Source organism: Cryptomeria japonica, chromosome 4 (assembly GCF_030272615.1).
Source record: "Cryptomeria japonica chromosome 4, Sugi_1.0, whole genome shotgun sequence".
NCBI lineage: Eukaryota > Viridiplantae > Streptophyta > Pinopsida > Cupressales > Cupressaceae > Cryptomeria > Cryptomeria japonica.
The window spans coordinates 429298354-429322480 of NC_081408.1; the positions used below are offsets into that span (position 1 = coordinate 429298354).

Below are 24127 nucleotides of genomic sequence, written 5' to 3' on the forward strand. Positions count from 1 at the left end.
GAATTGTCTTCTAGCAAAGTAATTTATTCTTTCAATCAGATTATTTATTGCACCTAATTTTAATATTAAGAATTTTCAAAAAATGCCATTCTGAAAGCTAGTATAACTTTGATTCATTTGTGAGAATGTTTTCACATTGAAACCATATTATTTATCTCACTACTCCTAGATCTTCTAATTCTTGTCAAATTTTATATTTGAATTTTAACCACATCAATCATATTATTTTTCACATGCATCTAGATCTTCTCATTTTTCTCAAATTTTATATTTGAATATTGACCACATCAACTTTATTATTCATCACACAACATCTAGATGTTCCAATTCTTCTCAAATTTTATATTTGAATGTTAGCCACATCAACCATATTATTCATCACACTACATCTAGATCTTCTAATTCTTCTCAAATTTTATCTTTAAATTTTAACCATAATATCATAGAATAGGCTTACAATTTAGATTATGTGCTTTGGCATCTAAAGAATAAACAATCCCATTTACCAAAACATTGACTTCATCCAGAATCCCACCTCGCTCGTTAAATAGCAGATTTTAGGGTTAAATACCATGGTTATATAGCACAATCATATAATTGTATAGAGGGAAAGTTTAATACTTCAGGTTGAGAATGAATGAATGAGTTATAATGACGTCGACGAGACCATCAGTCTATGAGAAGCAATGAAAGCATGTCTAGCTTTTATTTGTCTCACTATAGTTTTGATGATAGCGCTTTCCTTGATGAGTCAAGTGCAAGTGCAGTTCCATTTGAATTAACTTGGAGCTTGTTCCCATGAAGTCTCATGGATGCCTTGTAAAGTTTATCATGGGCTTCCTCAAAGTAAGGCTCTGTTGCTTTCTTCACCTTTTCAATCCATTTTCTGACCTTCTCACGAGGACCTAGAAGCATATCAATATCATTCCTGTCCAAAAGCTATAACAACAAAAATCAGGTTAGTAAAAAATAATACAATAATTTAATACAGCAAATTTCGTTATATAATGTTAAATGCCTGTTTTGAAACAAGAAAACAGAGGCAAACACTCAAACAAATCTGAGCCTGAAGCCCAAAATAGTGAGAAATGCATCCGATAGAAAACATAAAGTTTAAAATCATCCTATTTTATCAATGATTTTTGGCATGCTACTTTTCTATATTGCATAAAGTCGCTTGTCTTCCAGACAGCATTTTTCTGTCACTCCATTTTAGTCTTTTACACCATTTTTATTATGTTTGCTTCCTTTCCTTGGTCTCTCTATTTCAATCTCCATTACTGTGAATATTTAGCCATTCATTTTCAGCTTTCTGGATGCTCGAGAAAACATTGATATATAAGTGGTTTCTTTTCCCGATTGCGTTTTTAAATCTCCATAAAGCTTATAAGCACTTCTCAAAATATAAAGAAGGATTATTTTTGTATCCTTTCTTTTGAAATAAACAATCTATAGCGGCTGACTACACTAATGCTTTTCAGCTAAATTACAAAACCTGAACTTGGAATAAAACACACACAAGATACCACTAGCAGTTGCACACATTTTGCTGTGCGACGGTGAGCCAATAGGTTTACTTGACCTTAGATGACTTACTTGACAATGCACCAGTTTGTGATATTTGTTTGTTTATGTTTCTTTTAATGATGACATGTCTTAGCATGTGAAAGATAATTTCCAAAGGGTATCCAATATCTCAAGGTCTGGACCCTCACATCTTGCCCTTGTTCTGGATGTTCCAACAACTTTTTTTGGGTCAAAATAAAAAGATTACCAAATCAGATCCATTAACATTTTCAGTCTTTTTGCCTCTATTAGCAGGGGTAGTAGACCTCGGATTGTATCTACATTTAGTTATCAAGATACAATAGAAAGCAATAAAGTATGACTCAAGGTGAATTTGACATTAACTGAGCATCACCGAGTCCAAAGTTACTAAATTGTTCATAGCAATTACAATATAACAGGTATGCTTAAATCTTTAGATTGAACTTCATTCCATCAGTATTTTTGCATAATAAATGAAGAGTTGAAAAAAGACTAAGAATCAGTTTGTATATATTACATATTTTCAGTTGAGAGCATCTTGTTTCAAAATGCTAAAGTTGAAACAGGGTTGCAATCAATACATTTGCAAATAATTGTAAAAAGGGTGACACTTATATTTACTAACATTAATCCAATCAGTAGCAATGGTAGTTCAGCAACAATAGAAAGCTTTTCAGTCTGCACACTTTCATAATGGTACTGGATTCAAATAGCAGTTCGATCCAGTTGAGATTGTTAAGTTGCTTGAGCAGCAGCTAAGACCATGAGAAGGCATTTGAAGGGTTTCTACCTGATAAATTTTAACCTACAAAGAGAGCTTCACATTTTGCTAAACATTTCACATAACTTGTCTATGCTCTGTTTTAACGCTACTACTATTAACAATTTTCATCAAGCAATTTGGTCAAAAGAGCCATATACTTCACCTCTGGATCAATATTTCATGAGCTACATTGTCAAACAGTTCATGGTCCATGTTTAGAGTTCAAAGTCTCTGTTTTGTGCTTTGCATACTGCTCCCAAATACGATAGGAAGTTTCGACAATAAGCGCATTGCTAAGAAAGTTAGACGAGGTAAATGGACAGCCCTAAAACTTGAGTGGATTGAGTCAGAATTCACCCAATGCTTTCCCAAATTCTCTAAAGATTTCTAGGGCATTTCTGTTTCTGTTTTGGAGTGACAAAACAACAATCTTTGATTGTATTTCCTGCAACTAAATTTACTTGTAAATTGCATACATGCCCTCAATCTCCATAGACGGTATTTCTTTGGCATGCATTTAGGTCCACACAGAATCACAATATACTCCTATTAAGGTGAAGAGACAATCCTTATGACTCCTACCACATATATCCTAATTTGTTGATTAAGCTCTTATCAATTGAAGACGGTCAAAATAATGTGTTCATGGAGTTAGGATGAACTGCACGAAACTACAAGCTAATGTACTTCCCATATGGCAATATTAATGGAAATCAAAGTAGCAGTATATAAAGGCTATATTTTTTATAAGGACTCTGATGATGATAAAAGCACTTTCACTATTTTTAAGCATCCCAGCATTCAATTTCAACCAAAGTTTAAAGAAGTAAAAAATCCAGAATAAGAAGTCAAGCTAAAATGAACACAGACTACAGACATTAGAATCAGAAATACAACAATCAAAACAAGAAAATACAATTCAACAAACTGGTAACTGCCTAATTTCGAGCCTGCAAATCTAGGGATGCATTTGAAGCATAGTCAGGGAGAACCTCAAAGGGCAATTTCTCTATAACTTGTCTCTGCTCTGTTTTAAAGCAACTGCTATTAACAATTTTCCTCAAGCAATTTGGTCAAATGACCTATATGCTTTATTACAGTATTTAATAAAACCCATCACTTTTTTTTTCATGCTCTAATGGATTGCCCTGCACTATTGCCTAACTGGTTCAAGTTGTTAAGACTCTGAAGCTAGGAAATTGATGCAATGTAATACTTTGTAGGATATACAGAGGAGCATATACTTGGCAAGGGAAAGTAGCTATGAATCTATTCAAATAAAGGCAGACTCACAAATAAATGGTAACTACCGCAAGCTGGATAGTTCCATTTTGTAAGAAAGTAGAGGTTTACGTTTTTGGTTTTCACTGTGCATTCCCCTCATCGTGGCTTCCTAACAGGGCTACTCATACCTGCGAATTGCTATATTACAGCTCAGATTGTATCTACATTCAAAGTTATCAAGATACAGTAGAAAGCAATAAAGTATCACTCAAGGTCACATTCACATTATTGATTATGGTAACTGAATATCTCTGAGTCCAAACTAATATTTCAATGATTCAATAAATGAGCATAAGTTGTACCAGATGAAAGTTACTACATTCTTTATGGCAATTACAATATAACAGGTATGCTAAAATCTTTAGAATGAACTTCAATTTAATCAGTATTTTTGCAGAATTGAGTCATTGTCAGTTTAATTTCAGTGATAGACATGCAAAATTGCAGTAAAAGGTGTGATTGATTTTCAGATCCTCTGTTTCAATACTTGCATTTTCAAACTTGTGTTAGTAAGTAATAAATGCACAATAAATGAAGACTCGTTAAAAAAGACTCTGAGAATCAGTCTGTAATTATCACAGGTTGTAAAACTACTATAATTCAAAGTATATTTGTATGGTACACTTGTTTCAGCTGGAATAATAAATAGAATCAGTATTTTAAGTTTTGAAATGTACAATAATATGCATTTATATATTTGACCAGAGGAAGAATTTGAGCGAGAAGATGAAGTTCTTTACTTGACAGTAGATGACTTATTGTAGAGATGAGGTTAATTCTATTTCTAGAATTAGAGATGAGGTTAATCAGATCCATTGACATTTTCAGTCTATCTTTTTATTCCAAATCCAATTCTACTCTCAGATTTGCTGATATTTAGGCCCGATGGTAGTTTGCCTCTATTAGCAGGGGTAATAGAGCTCAGATTGTATTTACTTCTGTGTAGTGAATGTGGCAAATTTGGCATTATATGCCAAAAGAATTAGTTGGAACATTCTGGAAAAGTATGTGAGGTTTCTGCCTGGTAAATGTGGTAAATTAGGCATGATATGCAAAGAGGAACAATTGGAACATTCTGGAAAAGTATGTGACCCATCTAATGGATCTAATGATGCTCCCAATATCCCTAAAAACTGAGCCAATTCAATTCTACAGATGAGTACTGAATTTTATGCTAAGAACCAGAACCCATGAAACTTGAGATTCTACTCATAATCAAGTGTATTCAGAAGAGAATGTGGTTATTGGTAAAGCAGGGTGCTACTTGTGAACTGTTTTCTACTTCTTGTCATATCACTGTGCCAGGAAAGTTAAATTATTGATACCCTTTAGTATGATTCATGGTAACTCACATCTCTTGTGGTTAACTTAGATCAATCAATTACACATTTGAAATTCTACACATGATTGATTATCATCTCATTGACATCTTTTTGGCACATTTTGCAAATCAAATAAGTTATTTAGAATTATTGAGCATTTTCCAGACTGTTAGGCCCTCTGCTGAAGCTGTAACAATACAAAGAAAAAGTTGGATGATGTGTATATTACTTGATGTCCAAATTGATTGCCAATGTCATCAACACATTTCAAAGAGCGACTGACAAAATATAAAAAAGAGTTGCTTCAATTAAGATTGCACTAAAATTGAGACAACAGACTCTTAGAAATTCATATGCTTGTATTTAGATCTCTGTCAATATTGAGGGTAGAATTCTTTAACAATAAGCTTCATTCCACTCAGGGCTGGTATATGTAATTAACATGCTCTTCCAATATAGGGCTGTGATAGCCCTTACATTGCAATGCTATGACAATATTTTTGTAAAAGATTGGACTTTTCTTACCATTGAAAGTGAAGGAAATATAATAAATACAAACAGGATTCTCTTGTTAAGCACACCCAACCATGATTCGAAGGCATCTTCACCACTGCAAGACTGGATTAAAAACAGCTAATGCCGTGCATGGAATCAAAATACATAAACTTCAATATTACCAGCTACATAGATGTATGACCATATAAATAACAAAAGTAGATGCTGGATTGCTAAGAGGAGTTTGCATCGGCCATATTTCTAGCACTCCAAATTTATGGCTTAATCTGCATTAGAGTTTGGTAATAAATTCACACATTGCATTGATTGAGCAAAAGAGATTTAAAAGTAAACGTCTGAAATTCCCAAAGTCAGTCAAGAAATCCAAATTTGACTCATCAGCTGTCCAATACCAATACAAATTAAAAACATACAAGAACCTGATCCCAACCAAATTCAAATTTGGCACACCAACTTATTTACACCAATATTAAATTGAAAAATTTCTAAAGACTGTCACATATGTTTATGTAACAAGTGAGCTGATTTTATAATTCACATCAGATCTGAGCAGTACTCATCATCATATCAGTTGTTTCTTCATGGTGGGAATATCTTTCAATTCTCGAAAGGAAAATGAATGTTAGCAAATAGAAATGAACTTATCATCATTCTGAACACATCCATTTGCAAGCAGATACCAAATTTTCTGAGCATCTAGATGCAGTTGAATAATATGGATGCATTCCATATAGAATTTGGTGAGGCTCCTCTCTATAGTTCTATGTATAAAGATTTCTGGTGACTTCAGCAAGATTCACGAGACTTTAATTATCAGGAGGATACTTTCAAAGACATTCATGAATCACCAATTAAAAACAGTTTGAGATGTAGCAAGTAGGAAGCAAGACAAATCACACCAAGGCATAATGCGGAGGGAGAAGATCCAGATTGGGCCTCGATAGAGGGTGAGGAAGATTGGATTATGGAGGGGGAAGAAAATATTTTGGAGAAATGAACTATTAGTCAAACCATGGCTATTTCTGACAAATGCAAACTGGGAGAAAAGAAGTCTTGGGGTAGGAAACTAAATAGAGTTATACTGGAAATTGCAAGATGTAAGAAGGGACAAAGCAAGCTTTTTCACGAGAAGGGTGATAACCTTCCCGAGGAGCCATGAAAGTCTTAACTTGGAATGTCAGGGGTTGCAATGCCCATGACAAAAGGTGATTGATCAATCGTGGCCAGATATTGTCATGCTTCAGGAAACCAAACAAAACCGGGAAGATTTAGAGGCTCTTTTGAGATGTTGGGGCAGATGGCGTGGTAAATCTGTTGAAGCTATTGGGGTTTCAGGGGGTATCGGTCTTCTTTAGAACCCTCTGACTATCAAGTTGGAGGTTGTTACCCAATCAGAACATTTGTAGTTGGTTAACATCCAGGTAATCAATATGGCTTATGAATTCTTTTTGGTAAATTTCTATGGTTTAGCAAGGGCAGGAAAGAAAAAGGAAGTGTGGAATCAAGTTTCAGACATCCTTCAAAGATTAGATAGGTCTATGGTTATATTAGGTGGCGATTTCAATGAGACCTTGGAACTGGAAGATAAGAAAGGTGGAAGGGGATGTATGGGTACAACTCAAAAAGATTTTCAAAAATTTGTTATTGACAATGGATTGTTAGAAATCTCCCCCAAGAATGGCTCTTATACATGGACAAATAGAATTGAATAGACAATCCTCAGAAATTTTAAGTAGAGAGGAAACTTATTATTGGCAAAAGTCTAGAGAATGCTGGTTAAAGGAAGGAGATAGAAACACTAAGTATTTCCACAACTCAATTAAAGCCAAAAGGTCGAAAAATAGAATCTCTAAGATTAAAAATAGCGGGGTATTATTAACAAAAGCAGACGATATTAATAATGCGACAGTTAGGTTTTTTTTGGACTTACATATGGAGGATGGAGCCAGGGATTTGGTTGAAGAAATTCTTAAGTAGTTCCTAATCTTATCACCGAACGACATAACTCATTTTTGCAGAGACCGATTCTATTGGAGGAAGTAAAATGTGCAATATTTTCCATGGAAGGGGTCAAAGCCCTTGGTCCGGATGGTTTTCCAACATTTTTCTTCCAAACCTTTTGGGATGTTATCTCCATGAAATTGTGGGAGGTGGTGGAGGAATCCCAAGCTGAAGCATACATTGCAAGGGACTTCAGTAACACTCTGATTGCTTTGATCCCTAAAAAAGAACAAGTGAAAACCTTTAACGACTTCAGACTGATTTCATTTTGCAACATAGTATATAAGGTCATTGCAAAGGTCATGATACAAAGAATGAAAAGAATTCTAAAAGGCATTATTTTTGAAGAGTAGAGTGGATTTGTTACACAAAGATCAATTGTCGAAGGAATCATTGTTGCACATGAAGCAATCCACACTATTAGAAAGGCCAATGTAGATAGAATGATGATCGAGCTTGATATAAGGAAAGCATACGATCAAGTGGACAAAAAGTTATTGCTTTTGGTTTATGGAGAGATTCAGTTTTTGCAAAGAATGGATTTCATGGGTGAAGAGTTGCATTACTACTCCTAGAATCTCAATCTTAGTGAATGGCAGCCCACAAGTTTTCTTTTAATCCACTAGAGGATTGAGACAAGGGGATCCCCTCTCTCCTTTCGTCTTCATCATAATGGCTGAAATGCTTGGGAGAATCATCTCCAAAATAAGGTAGGTAGGTAAATGGCATGGGGTGAACATCACACCTAGTATGGAGGCCACCACACATTAACAATTTGTTGATGATACTATGCTTTTTGGGGTGGCATCCCTAAGGGAGGCCAGATGTATTAAACAAAATTTAGACAAATATTGCACTGCCTTGGAGCAGAAGGTGAATTGGCACAAGTCAGAAATCCTTTTTTACAATACAAACTTGGGTAAACACTGAGGTAAACAGGAAGAATACAGAAACTAAACAGCAATGCACAATGCAATTACAAAGGATGTAGCTTTCCATTAATGTCAAAAGATGTTCATATTATAATCTGTCGTCAACATTCCATGTCCTCCAACACCCGGAGGTGGTACAATATATGACAGCCGAAGGGGTGCGACACAACCGTCGCGACTCCAACTACCTACCCGTCGGCTAACTAACTGACTGCCGTAACTCATTATTACCGACGACAACATAAACATAATATACCAACATAACATAATGATTATTCCCGTCAACATCATCCCCCCCAAGAAAAGAAGTTGACTCCGACGACTTAATACAAAATAGAGATGAACGGCAGGAACTACTGACGCCAGTCGGGCCCGGATCTTATACACTTCCTGCGTCCTCGCCTGAAAACCCTTTTCTGCTACCATCCGATGCTCAAGTGCGGATTTCACCAATATTGCTTCCTTTGCCATCACAGTCCTCCTGGGCCTAACCCAAACTTGTCTACAAAACACGTTTTTCAGTCTCAGCTTCCACCAACAGCTACTCAATTGATATTGTCTCCCTAGCCAATTTGTCCTCGATAGCCACCCGTGTTGCTCTCCCGGCATCCAACTCCTGGGTACGCTGAACTAAGTCTCACGCGACTAGTGCCTCCAACCTGGTGGTCAGCTCCTCCCGAGCCCTCTGTGCATCCACCACGGCAACCTCACGTCTAGCCGAGACATCCTCCGAGTTCCTCAAAGCGTACCAGTCATGCCTGGAGGTGGCCACAATCCGTTGGCACAAATGCTAGGAGCCAACTCAAATCCTCCATCACACTCCCCAAAGGCTAAAAACTGAACTGAATAACTCCCTGGTGTCATACAACTGCGCGGACTTGCAATGCCTTCCGTCAAACTCTATTTGTTCCCAACCTCCAAATCCGTCTCCCTCTACGGCTTATGGCTTCCCTGCCAATGCTTAGCTGCAGGCACAACACTTCCCGTGGTCTTCTGTAGCTCAAAATAAACTGGGGGTCTGGGGGCAACGCCCCCAGCGAGGTCGAGGGGCAGCGCCCCCGCGGGGTCGAGGGGCAGCGCCCCTCGCGGGGTCCTGGGGCAGCGCCCCAGGTGCGCTCCCTGTCGCAGTACAGGGCGGGGTCGACGGGCAGCGCCCCCGCCGCCAACACCAATTTACAACCTTCAGAACCCCACGAAAGTCCATGGCGCGCATCATTTCTGTGATATTTTATGATGTCAAAACCCTTCTTCTACACTCCAATATTTTCAGTGTCCAGGCTCCAGATGTCAGCAAATCATTTTAAATCTGGCCGTCGTCGTTTTTTATTTATTTTTATTTTTTTAAGGGCACTGTAATGTCCCCAATGGCTACCCGGCCATACAACCTCCCTATACGGTCAACAACAGCATTGGCACCTCCGATCGTGCGGCTGCTTGGTCTACCTGTGGCGGTCGGCCCGTGCTTTACCCTTCGCATCACGTGGTGGCGTGCTGGTGCGGTGTTCGGTGTCTTCTTCCCTTTACCCCTTGCTGTGCGGTGATGGCGGTGTGCGGGGTTGTTTTGTTCTTCGTCGCGGTGGTGTTGTGCGGCGTCTTTGATGTCTTGGCTTGGTGACCGCCTTCGGTGGCTCCCACCGCACGATGGTGCCACCGTCGGTGGTTCCACCACACGGTGGTGTCACCGTCGGTGGTGCCACCGCACGGTGGTTCCACCGCACGGTGGTGCCACCGTCGGTGCTTCCACCGCACGGTGGTGCCACCGTCGGTGCTTCCACCGCACGGTGGTGTCACCTTGTCACCTTGGTCGCACCGTACGGTGGCCATTTTCCCCTTCTTTTTCTTTTTTTTTTTTTGACCGTACGGTCACTGTCGTACGACTGTGCGATTTTTTTTTTATTTTTTATTTTTTATTTTTTTTTGAAGTTGTCTAGAGAGTCTTCGGCTCGGGTCCCCTGTCTCTGGGATCGCCCTTCATTCTTCTCGGTTTTTCTCGCCCAAAAGTCTCCTGCTTTTGTCCCGTGCTTCTCGAGTCGCTTGCCCGGCCTCTTAGGTCCCCTTCCATCCTCTCGGGTCCCCCTTCGGGCTCTCGGGTGTCCGTCCGGCCTCTCGGGTCCCCTGCGCGCTTCGCGTGATAGGGTTTCAATTTAAACCTATTGGTGGCAAGTTTATTTTCCATGGCCATTTGAAGACCTGGAACCACAAATTCTACAGGGACCACGACCTCCTTCCTGTACATAAGAAGAAGAAGGATAATAAAGATTTTGAAGGCTGCGGCCTTCCACACAGGGTTCCAATCGGTGCCGACACTCTTTGGATTATTTACGTCGCCAGGGTTTGGGGCGTCTCCCTTCCAATATTCTTTGTATTCCGGCAGGTACACCTCTGTTGGTTGCTTTGGTTCCTCTACTTCGAGCCTGTAGCTTTGGAACATTTCGTAATCCTCCATTTGCGAGTGGAAGAGCCCGTTAGTCGAGCATACCTCATCTTCAGAACATCCCTCCAATTCTAGCACCCCTTCACTATTCGGCTCCATCGCGTTCTTGCCCTTGCTTTCATCGGGACCCCCTTCCCCTTTATTAGAATCCTTTGAGTCCGAGTCTGAAGAGGCGAGCTCTTCGCTGACATCTTGGGTGTGTAGGTCAATGGTATATTTCCGCCCTCCCTTCTCCATAGAAAGTGTATTTTTCTTCCAGTTGTGGTTTACCCTTGCGTTGATCAACCACACTCTCCCCAGGATGGCGTCATAGCCTTTCTTCTTCGAGGGAATAACCACGAAATCTAACAAGAATGGTTGCGTACCAATTGTCACTTGCTGGGCCATCAACAGGCCGAGTGGCTTAATGCCGTGTTGGTCCGCTCCCACCAGGTTGAATGTGGGTGGCCACAGGGTGGGCTTCCCCAGCCGCTTCCATGTTTCTTCTGGTAGTACATTCACCCCAGATCCTCCGTCCACAATGGTGTCCTTCAAAATGGTCCCACGGATACGCATTTCTACCACAGCTGGGTGTCTACCACTGCTCACGGCTAGTAACATCGGGTCAGTCGAAGGGCTGACGGAAACCTCCACCTGTGGTGTACTCTTCGTAGCGGTGGCGGGAACCCCTACCTGTGGTGCACTCGACGATGCGGTGCTTTGCACATTGGTGAGGATGGCAGTCCTCAATTGTGGCATAGAGTCTAGAAGGTCTTTTACCTTTATCGGCACCTCTATCTGCAAGATTTGCTCAATGATGTTATTTTCCGCTTCCGTACGGAATGATGTACTCGCCACCTCGTTGTCCCGTCGTTCGGTCGTCATCTCACGTTCAATATTGGCCTTTGCCTCCCGTAATCGCTCCTTCTCCGTACGGGGGTCGGGATAAGTGGCTTTTTTCGTCTGGGCGCGGGTGATCGCCAGTACTTCTTTCTCACCAGTCTTCTCAGCCTTCTCAATGTTGAGGAGATTAACCCCTGCCTGCGGGCAATTTGCGTCCTCATGGTCGCCTGGCCCACACCAACGGCAGAGGTGCTGAGGGGTGGCTTCCTTCATGCAATCACGGGCGAAGTGCCCCCACTGATTACAGGCCCTACATTGGATAATTGGCCGGCCCTTGGCGTCATACTGGATACGGCTTCCGTTATTGTTATTGTTGCTATTCCTTCCGCCGCCGCGTCTGTTGTCCCGGTATCCTCCAGATGATGCATTATTGTTTGCCTCCGATGTGGATGGCTGCTCCTTCGCAAAGAGCACTTGTTGGTTACGTGCCTTCAGATTGTATGGACATTCCTTCGTAGAATGCCCCATAATCTGGCAGATGTCGCAGAATGCCTTCTTGGGACAGGCATCTTTCGTGTGGCCGCTCTCCTTACACTCCGTGCACCATAGTTCATCGTCCTTACTTGTAGTCCCCTTCATTGTCTTAAATTCTTTTAACATCCTTTCCATATCTTTTTGAAGGGCTGTGACTTTCTTCCTCAGCTTCTCGTCACTACTACTCTCTTCTTCCGATGTGTCATCATCTTCAGATGATGATGAAGATCTATTCTTCTTCTTTTTGGCCGTCTTATTTTCACTTTCCAGGTCCATGGCTCGGTTGTATGCGTCGTCGTAGGATGTTGGAGGCACAATTTTCATCTTCCGTCGTAGCTTAGGGTTCAAACCCTCGACAAACCACCTCTTCTTCAAGCCATCGGCCGGTTGGCTTTCCATTTTCCCGACTAACTCTTTTAGTCGGCGCCCGTATGCCCGTACGGTCTCCTTCTTTCCTTGCTTTGTTCCGTAGATTTCGGAAACTATCTCGTTATCATCCCGGAGAAGCCGGAATTCCTTCTCGAATGCTTTCTTCAATTCATCCCACGTAGTTACACTGGTTTTATCCAAGTCTGCATACCAGTCAATAGCCACTCCTCTCAGTGTGGCAGGGAACTACTTCATCCATTCACCCTGGTTAGTCACCCCGTTGGCTGTCCAGATGGTTTCGCATGTACGGCAATGCCGTGCGGGATCATCTTTGCTATCCCCGTTGAATTTGGGTAACTTCTGTTTGGTCGCCATTGATGGAAATCGTCTACTTGGAGGTGGTTGTGGCTGTGTCTGCCCTCCGGTGCTGCTCCCTCCGATGCCGCTGATGCCTCCTGTGGTGGTGACCAAAGGTACGGTGTTCTGCCTTGTACCTACCGTGCGGTTACTTCCTCCGATGCCGCTGATGTCTCCTGTGGTGGTGACCGAAGGTACGGTGTTCTGCCTTATACCTACCGTGCGGTTAACTTCCCCTTCGTCGTGACCCGTGCCAGGCTCCCTTCGGTGATCCTCCCTTTGTGGCGCTTCGTCGTCACCCGTGCCCGGCTCCCTTCGGTGATCCTCCCTTTGTGGCGTGAGAGATAAGTTTTTGAACCGATCTCGAGTCTCTTCAACTAGTTCTCTCCGTAACCTAGTTTCCTCCAGAAACTCTTCAAGGCTTCTCGCTCTACCGTAGTCTGGCGACGCGTAGAAATTCCCCTCGGCTTCTGCACCTTCCGTGACACCTCCTTGGTTCCCTTCGGGCAACCCTTCGGCAGGTCGTCCTTCGGCAAGTTGCCTCAGCCTCCGTCTACGTTCTACACGTTGTTCCAGAATCAAAGCCTTCTGCGCAGCCTCCCACTCGTCGGTTTCTAATTTCTTATTTCTGTCTTTATTCAGTAAATTGGGCATTAATTGTGATACAATTTCATGTTTCTCAACACATAAATCAAAACACAACACGTCTTTATTAATTCATTCTTTTGTATACAATCAACATAATTCTTCTGTTTCTAACAGTGTTCTTTATTTCTCTCCTTTCACAATTTAAGGATTATTTGTCCTTCGTCGGTCTTCCCTACGTCCGTCATCCTGGCGCTCATGAAATTCTCGTAAAATTTGTTGTCGTCGGTTCTCCGGGTTTACTTCACCAACGGGTAGGCCCATTGTGTCTGTGCGCCATCCGTGTCTTCCGTTCCTGAGTTCGTCTAGGCAACGGCGCCAAATGTTTACCTCACTGGGTAAACAGGAAGAATACAGAAACTAAACAGCAATGCACAATGCAATTACAAAGGATGTAGCTTTCCATTAATGTCAAAAGATGTTCATATTATAATCTGTCGTCAACATTCCATGTCCTCCAACACCCGGAGGTGGTACAATATATGACAGCCGAAGGGGTGCGACACAACCGTCGCGACTCCAACTACCTACCCGTCGGCTAACTAACTGACCGCCGTAACTCATTATTACCGACGACAACATAAACATAATATACCAACATAACATAATGATTATTCCCGTCAACAGGGAGAAATTTAAAGAATCCTAAACATCAAACTAGGAAAACTACCAAGTAGATTCCTAGGCATCACACTTTCTTAGGTGCATGCAAATCTTTTGTATGGAATAAGCTAGTTGATAGCTGTATTGGGAAGGTAGAGGGATGGAAGAGTAAGTGGTCAACGGCTGCAAGGAGACTTATCATGCTTAGGACTCTTGTTTCAGCCATCCCAATCTTTTTTGTGATGTGTCTAAAAATTCCAGGCAAGATTCTAAAAATGACTGAACATAAAATGAGAAAGTTGTTTTGGAATGGGAAACAAGAACAAGACAAAATTCCATTGTTAGCATGGGAGAAAGTATGTAGACCAAAATTGGTCCGGGGGGGGGGGGGGTAGGTCTAAGGAATTGGAATATAATGAATGAAGCAATAGGGGAAAAGTTAATGTGGAGTATGTATACCAACCCGAATAAAAAATGGGCCAGAACCCCGAGGAACAAATACCTTGATTCTCAGCAAAATGAGTGGATCCTTACCATCCAAAATCCCCCTAAGGGGTCTGCGATTTGGAACTTAGTTTCATGTCGTCATATCATTTGTCATCATGTTTCCTAGCAGCTAGGTAATGAGAAACTGGCTGATTTCTAGAATGACTCTTGGGAAGGACACAAAGCCCCAAGGGAGGAGCTAAATGTCAAATAAGTAAGGCAAATTTTGGAAGCCAGTTGGGGCAAGAAAGTGTGCAATTATGTGGAAAAGTATTTGGATAATGGTGTGGAAAAGGGGAAGTGGAGAGACGTGCAAGGACTGAATCTTAATAATGAACAAGAAGCATGCTTTAGGAGAATTTTGGAAGGGAGAAAAATATTTTTGACAAGGAAAATGAAGAAATAGTATGGTGCGGTGCTAAAAGTGGGAAGTGTTTAGTGAAAGTACGGTACAAGATACTGGAAAACGAGCTTGAAGAAGATGGGTGGCCTTTTAGATTATGCTGGAATAAATCCTACCTTCCTAAAGCAGGCACCTTTGCATGGTTGGTGTTAAAAGGGAGAATTTTGATAAGCAAAAGGTTGAGCAAACTAGGATTCAATGGTCCTTTCAAATGTCTTCTTTACAAGGCTACAGAGGAAACTTTAGATCATTTGCTTCTTAATTGTGACTTTGCCACAAATTGTTGGAAATTCTTGCTGCAAAAGATTAACTAGCAAATTTTATTACCATCTACAATTAGAAATTTATTTCAAAGCTGGAATTTGGTCTAGGGCAGGTCAGTCTATTCTAGTATTTGGTATGTTGCTCCATCGGTTCTTATTTGGGAAGTGTGGAAAGAATGAAATAGGAGAATTTCCCAAGGGAATGAAGAAAATATGTAGTGTCTGTTGGACCGTTTGGAGAATGCGATTTCTGAAATGGTGAATGCAACAACATATAATCATAACTTTCAGTATGGTGGATAAAGTTATTCAATCTCAATGGCCTCTTCTCAAGTTGTGGCTCGTTAATGGGCCTTTTTGGGTTGATCCACTTCAAAAACCAAATGCAGAAGTTGTTTGGCAAAACCTAAAGAAAGGGTGGATTAAAATCGATTTTGGTGGGGCGTCAAAAGGAAATCTTGGCCCTTCGGATGCGGGATATGTTGCAAGAATGAAGATGGAAACATTCAAGCAATTAGTGCCCAAAAAATGGAAGAAGGAACCAATAATGAGGCAGAAGCTCAAGCAACTATTCTTGCAATTAATCTTGCATCCCAGCTCTCAACTTCTAAGCTTCAACTTGAGGGTGATTCCTAGATGATAGTAACTTCATTTATGAAGGGAGAAGCTCAAAATTGGAAAATAAACAAGTTCATAAAGGTTATTAAATCCAAATTAAATTAGTTTCAAGATTTTGAAGTTTCTCACATCAAGCGAGAAGGAAACAGGGAGGCAAATAAATTATCAAATTGGGGTTGTTTAAATAGATATTTTAATTCGATAGAGTGGTGGGAAGACTTTTGAGATTTGTAGCTTGCTGATGAAGGATAGATTGAAGAATAGATTGATGGGACAGGAGTCTCTCCAAGCGTGTGAAGGCAAGAGGAGAGTATGATTCATGGAGGTTGCGCTCAGTATGCAATATGCAGTTGTTGGGAGATCTACGAGGATCAAGCAAGCATTTATAGATGGAGGTGGCATAGACGTGTGGAGTGGAAGAATCAGTTCAAGCAATGATGTCTTTGATTTAAATGTCGATGCATAAGAGGTTTGTAGCAATTGTTTTTAGAAGGTGGTGTAGGAAGAATGGGTGTTGGTATTTGCAATGAGAGTTGGGGTTTGGCAAGGCTTTTAGAGTGAAAATCAAGGCAAATTTCTCACTCTTGACAAACAAGCAACAACTTGCCTTTATGGGGAAGATTTCATAAGAAAGGATGAGAAACATTTTCAACATTGAAGATCCACATTTTTTGAGGACTGTTGACATGTTCTTGGTGGAGGAATACATGAACTCAGAGTTTAGATACCACACGCATGTGGATGTTGCCTCAGTACTTTTTGCTTGGTGCCTGGAGCAAGGAAATAAGGAGGATGTGAAATGGGTGATGTGTGAATGTGTAAGGGAAGAATGGAAGTTTGGGATGGAAAATTTGATGGCAATGGCGCAACCGGGTGAAAGTTTCACACCAAAAGTAGGGAATGGTTTCGAGATGCAGAGTTTGTGTTGCCATTGAGGCCAATCCTGATATGGGGAGCAAACAGTGACAGAGAAAAGCGTCGAGTGGAGGCACAAGGAGGTAGGAACCTCATCAAGGAGTATCTCCGCAACCTTGAGCAAATGGAGTAGGCTTTGGGTGGGGAGGAAACCAAGAACGCTAAACAAAAATCTGTCTCTCATAAGGAGGACTATTGGATCAGCTGCAAGATACCGAGTGACAAGAAGTTGAAGCAGTAATATTTTTAGTTGAAGCATCAAGATTTTTTGTCGAATATGATGGTTGGATATGCAAGAATAAAGACTTAAATTTTAGGGTCAATCATTAATGTTTTTGGTATTGTAATAGATATATATGTTATCTTTGTACTAGGTTGTAGTAGGGAATCCATTTTTGGAGAGGAAGATGCATTTCTCTAAAAAATCAGATTGTGGGATTCTAGATATACAATATATGATTATGTAATTTCTAAATATTATTAATATAAATATAGACTTTTACTGATAAAAAAAAACATTAAGCGTTTGTAAACCTTTTTTTTTATAATGAGATAAAAAATAAATTAAAAACCATCTTATCATTTGTAAAATCATTTTTACTGTTATAATAGATAAACATTAAGTAGTATTTGTAAACCATTTTTATTTTTATTTTTATTTCTATAATGAGATTAAATAAATAAACATTCTTATCAATTACCCTTCAATCATGATTTTACATGGATGGATAAAGGTAATTTGATCATGTATTAAACAAGTTGAACAATAAATTCATTACATTTTGCTCTCCCATTGATTTTGCAGATTTTGCAGTGTTATCTATTTCATTTGCTATTATCATTCCCTTTTTTCCAAGGTTTTGTTTTATTGTATGAAACAAACTATTTCCATCAGTCAAGGATTTAGTCGATATTGTTGTTTCCAATAAACCTTTAAATTTTCTTAGTGACAGCTCTCTAAGATAACTCGATTTTCTAAATTATTTTTGTGAATGGTAATCTTTGTCTGCATTCTAGTTATTATTATGTAATTTGATAAAAAAAAACTTATACTTAATGAATTATTTTATTTTTTCATATGAAATTCACTTTTAATATTTATCTTAAAAATTATTATTTTTCAAGCAATTATTTTCATTTCTATTTTCATTTAGCACTGAAATATATATAGGATGTCATTGTAAATACATTTTTTATTGTTATGCCAAAGGCAATCCCTATATGAAATGGATGATCTACTTTTCGAATGGAGGGGAAAGATGCAGGTCACCGTATGCTTACATTTATATTAATTTTTACAAAAATTATGATAAATGTTTTTAAAAAGTATAATTTAATATTTTTAGTTAGAAAAAGAATGTGCATAAAAAGAAAAATAATGTATTATTATCTTCTTTTAATAAGAATATTTAATACTATCTTCATTTATTGATATTTCTATCTTGGTTTTTTAGGTTTCACGAAAAAGAAAAATATTTAAAAAAATTATCTTTATTTTATTTTTTAAGGACTAATTTTCCATCAAGTTTAAAATTTATTTTAATTATTTATTTCTTTTTATGAAATTAAAAATAATAATTAAAAGTTATTAGAAATTGATTTAATCTATGATTGTTTGTCTTTGAGATTTTAATTATTGTAGAATAGTTATAGTTTGAATTAAAAATACTCTTTTGGTAAGAATATTTTTAATGTTATCTTCTTTTTGAGATATTCTATTTTATTTTTTAATTTATTTTATTTCTTCTTTAAGGATTAATTTTCATTAAGTTAAAATTTCATTTCAATTATTTATGTCTTCTTATGGAATTACAAATAATAATTAAAAGATAGAATTAATTTAATTTATAATTTTGTCTTATTAAAAAATTTATGTATTATAAAATAACTATATTTAATTTTTTTATTTTAATTTATATAATAAAATAAATTTCAACTTAAAAACCTAAATTAAAAGTTTATAGTGAGAGGTGGAGGAGAGAAACTAACTTTGATTAATCAATTCACGCCAATAATTTAAAGATATGTGTCCTTGGGGAGTTATGTTTAGATTAACATTTCATTTGACTATCATCTCTATTTCTATCTCTCTTGCTTATCTATATCTCCTTACCTCTCCCTGAATCTCTCTCTCTCTTCCCCCTCTATCCTTCCCATTATATCTATCTCTTTATGTCTCCCTCTCCCCCTCTCTCCCTCTCTCCCTATCACTCCCTCTTTTTATATCTCTTTACTTCTCTATTCTCTCCCTCTCTCTAACCATCTATATATATCTTTCTCCTAGATCTATATCTATCTCCATATCTCTCTTACTCACACATGAATCCCCCTACACCTCCTTCCCTATCTCTATCTCTATATCTCTCTCACTCACACAGATACACAATCCCTATTTCTCCCTCCCTATCTTTATCTTTATCTCTATCTCTATCTCTATCTCTCCCTTCATCTCTCCTACTCTCTCTCTATATCCCTCTCTACCTCTCTCTACATATCAATTCCTATATCTTTATTTGTCTATCTATCTATCTCCCCCTCTCATTGTCTCCCTCTTTCTATCTCTTTTTCTCCCTCTCTTTCTCTTTCCTCCCATCTCTCCCTCTCTCTCACCCCCTCTATATTTTCTAAGTTATATATACTCTAGATCTTGCCTTTCTATCCCTATCTGTAGCTCTTTTTGTACCTTTCCCTCTCCCTCTCTCCACATCACTCCCTCTTTAATATCTCTCTACTTCTCCTCTCTCTCTAACTCATATATACTCCTTGTTTCTCCCTCCCCTCTCTCTAAATCTTTCTCTCTATTACTTGTCTTCATCACCTTCTTTCTCTCTTACTCTTTCACCTCTATCTCTATCTCCATAAATATTTCTCCCCCCCCCCCTCTCTCTATCCCTATTTATCTCACCCTCTCTCCATCTCTATTTTATTATCTCTTTATCTATTCCTCTCCACCTCTATCTACATCTCTATCTCTCTATCACCGCGTCTCACCATCTATATCTCTCTATCTCTCCCTCTTCCTTTATAGATACTGTTGGTTGAAAATTTTGTACACCTCAATAGCTGTACAAAATTGTGGATTTCAGCCACAACGTGAGTAAATACTCTCCTAATTCAAAGGGAAGGCTCCCCCTATCTAAATTAATAAAAACAGATGGGACAACAATTTTCCTTCTTCTTTCAAGAAAAACTATATTCTTTCCTCTTCACACGAAATAATAGCAATTCAAAGCAAATATCAGTAATAACTTGTACCATGAAATAAGAAAGAGGAAATGAAGTTTCCTAAAAACCCAAAGATTTATGTCACTTCCTTCAGGACGGGAAAACAATATCAAGCTCAAAGTCTTGAATATCCGCGTCTTGAGATCTTTCTCAACTCTAATTGTAATTTCTAAACTAATTCCACTTCCAATAGCTGCAACACAAAGTCTGCAATTAAATGAAGTGAAGCTCTTCCTAACAACCTTCCACAATCTTCAAAATAAACACAAAAATATATCCCAAGATGACATAAGAACACAAAGGGATAAAACAAAACTTCAACACAAAGTCTGAAATTTCTCACTTCTTTTGTATTACTCAAAGATAGCAAATTTACAACTATAAAGCTCAAAGTCTTTATGAGTAGAAAATCTTGCATTGTTTTCTTGCTTTTCCAAAGATAAAAAGATACAATAGACCCCCTCAAGTATTTATAGGAGAGAGGTCTTGAGAAAAAGGTGGGAAGATCCCAACTAACTTGAGAAAATCTCTCAACCACCATGACTTATTCAAACTACAAACTAAGACTTATTCAAGATTACAAGTCCTATTCTAAATTGACTTGTAATCAGCTTACTTGTAATTACTAAAGTGCAAGTGATCAACTTGCAATTACAAAAGTGTTTATAAAAGTAAACTTGTCAAAAGAAAAACTACAATTCTGAAATTATAATTCTGAAATATAAACAAGTGTTGAAATCACTTATATGGAAGCGTGCTTTGCCATATATCCTTCGAATTTCTGGATGATCATTTGCAGCTTATCAGGATCCGGTTCACAAGTATTCTTTGCAACAATCAGTGTTTTCACAATAACATCGCTGCAATCAAGAATTGTAGGGCTGTGCTTCTCAAGAATGGACTGGATTTCCTGCAAGAAGATTTAGTGTTTCATCGAAGCTTGAATCAATGCAGCTGAAAATTGTTCATCCTCCCATTCCTGCCGAATCTTCCTTCTCAAATCTAAAAGGACCTCTTCTTTTGACATCAACTCCATATTCTGATTTATAATTCTACAAGAGACCTTCTCAAAACGAGAAATAATATCTTGCAGCACTTCCATGCGCAATCCCAAAGCATCGTCAATTTCTTCAATAAGTGCTTTTAGAACAAGGGATTTGTTCTCTAGCAGCTCTCCAAATTCAAGATACATAGTTCTAGTAGGAAGGATGCCATTCTCCTGTAGAACACTCAACTTTTCCTGGGGCATCCTATGCCAAACTCTCAAGTCACTTTCAACTTTCTCCAAATTTTGTTTGAAAGTTGCAGAAGTCTGATTTAATTTTTCTTTGATTTTTGCAATAAGATTATCAAATCAAACACAATAACCCGTTAAGGTTAGAGAAATAATCCAGAATAATTGAAAGGGGACCCTTCCACCTTTTGTTCACCGAGAGTCCAATCTGGGAGGGTGAGAGCATACGGTGTTCCGGGGATCGTTAGCACCAAAACCCAATTGAAAAATTACAATGCACGGGTGGCAAGCCAACCCCTTTTGCTTATAAAGCAGGATAGAAACTAAACTTCTTGGCGGTAAACCAGCCAAGGAAAACAACAAGAAACTGAACGCAATCACTCTACCACTTATGCAGCAGGAGGACTTATACATAAAAACAATCACTCTACCGCATATTTCAGCGGGAGGACAATATCGCTCAACCACTTACTCAGTGGGAGGACAAAAATAAAGATTACTATCAACTCCATCGCTTATTCAACGGGAGGACATTATTACAAACAAAGACAGGCGGCATGGCTAGCCTCTTCCACTTATGCAGTGGGCAAGCAACACTCCGGAAATGGTTAGTAGAACTACTACTTAACCTTACAATATAGAAATAGAGAGATAAAATAGAGAAGCAATGTTGTCCAATGCTGATGAATATCTCCAAACAATTACTAACTCCCAAAAGACCCTTCAACATGTAATTACGAAATTCTAGGATCAATAACACGCAGACCAACAGTTTCAAGAAACTATGAAATGCTCACATCTCTTTCCAAACTCACCCAAATCACCCCAAATCACACCCAAATCAACTAATCTACTCACAATTCGAAAATGCACACCCAAAAACCAACTTCTGGAAATCTGTAGTTTATGACAACAAGCTGGAAATGCACAACCAACAACACCAAGACACACTAAAATGCATAAAACTCACACATAACACCCCCAAACACTCCCAAACTACTAATATCAGAAGTGACCAAGCACAAACAGAAAAGTGACCTCTATAAATCCAAAACACCACAACTTGCTTCCAAAAGCTCACCCAAAGGATGGCGCCTAGGCTGGGAAGTTCGATATGCAAAATAAAATTGAATACTCAAAGTTCAGGGTTGAAAACTTATAGAAGCCATTGCCTAGGACATAGAAAACCAAAGAGCCAATACCCATAATGATAGAATCGCTTGGCCAAGAGGTATGAGCGAAAATTGGTTTCGGCAACTCCGCAACCAGCAGCAAGAAAACACTCCAAAATCACACAAGAACACTCCACAATCTGCAAAACACTCTCTAACAACACTGGAAATACAAGAGCACAACTAGGTACTATCTCCCAAGTACGAAACTGAGACTTAGCTAGGAAGCCACACTTCGAAGCTCAAATTTCAATCGCCAAACCAACAACATAACGATGCAATTTCACAAGATGACAAATGAGAGGCCAAGCACCTATATTTATAGATTTTGTTTTCTGAAATTCAAATGTAATTGCTCCCAAATTCGCCCAAATCTCATTGCATTTCATTTCTCTATCACATGGCGTCCAATTTACATTTCATTTCATAACCAAAGTGGGCACCCAAATTGTATTTAATCAATACTTAGACAAGTTCAAACTTGCCTAAGTCCTCAAACAATAACTTAAGGCATTCTTCAAATTTCCACACCTAACTTAGGAAAAAAACAATATAGATGGCAGATAAATATTTTCCCCCAAGTTGCCCACAATACAAATAATCAGTAATAAAAATAATTAAATATTAAACTTTAGGATAAGAAATTAATATTTAATTAAATAACTTATAACTCCAATACTGATCAATACCAAAGTCAAGGATGAAGCTCTGCGATGAAGACCACTGAACTGTGCTGAGTCAAGAACCTGTTCGAGACTGCTAAAAATAGAAATGCTCAACACAGCCACTTACTAAAAATAGTAAGTCAAGAAATATTGCTCCGAATAACATGATATTCGCACCCAGAGAAAGAGCTTGGAAAGCTTAGTAGAACTGCATCATCCAAATAGCCAAACCCTAACTTCCTAAAAATAGTAAGTTCTGACTTCACCAAAGAATCAAATGCATGTTATGCCACCCTGGAGTTCATGGAAAACCCAGAAGGAAACCATAAGCGGAACTGAAGAATTCCCTCCTGACAAACCCTAAAAAGCTCGTGCAGAACTCCACAAAAATTGGAAATCCTAATTCTCCTTTCCAAGTAGCCTATGAGTTTTCGGAATAGGCCAATGGACCACTGAATGCACATCACTGAGAAGGGAACATTACAACATGGGTAGGATTATCCTAAAAAATATTCAGCAAATCCTCCTGCGTGTGATCAAGAGACGACTCTGTTGCTGAAATTGGAACAACACTTTCTGAATTTACACTCAATGGAATAGGATCAATGTGGATGGTGGAAAAAGAATCCACATCTGTGTCAAAAGGAGACATAGGCAAATCCAAAGGGATTTGAGGAGGAACTTCATGAGGAGACTCCGAGGTTGTGGACTTAAGAGCATCATCTTCTTGCTGCTCTTCTTCTGGATCTTCAGGATCAATGACATGAATATGAAGTTGTGGCTTCTCCTTCCCTTTCACTGTCATCTCTTCAGGAGGAATCACCATTGCTCTGCTGACTCCCAACTTGATCCTTGTAGTAGAAGAGGAAGCACCTTCTTTGTTATCAACTCTAACTTCAAACTTGCGTCCGACAAGTCCTGTAGAATCATGTTCTTTTCCAACCTTGATTTTGATGAGTCTAACACCATTGCTTTTGAGCCAAGCGTTGGTGTTAGTTAAGACAGGCTGAAATCTA

At 38.9% G+C, this 24127-nt stretch overlaps 1 protein-coding gene across 1 annotated transcript in view; it reads right to left on the bottom strand.

The window, feature by feature from the left end:
- Positions 1-390: 390 nt before the first annotated feature.
- LOC131030541 (glutathione S-transferase T1) overlaps positions 391-24127 on the bottom strand; it is a 296126-nt gene continuing 272389 nt past the window's right edge. Inside the window, exon 7 of the mRNA XM_057961404.2 lies at positions 391-939. Within this exon, the coding sequence (XP_057817387.1) occupies positions 718-939 (222 nt within the window). The 3' untranslated portion in view covers positions 391-717. The remainder of the gene's footprint in view (positions 940-24127) is intronic.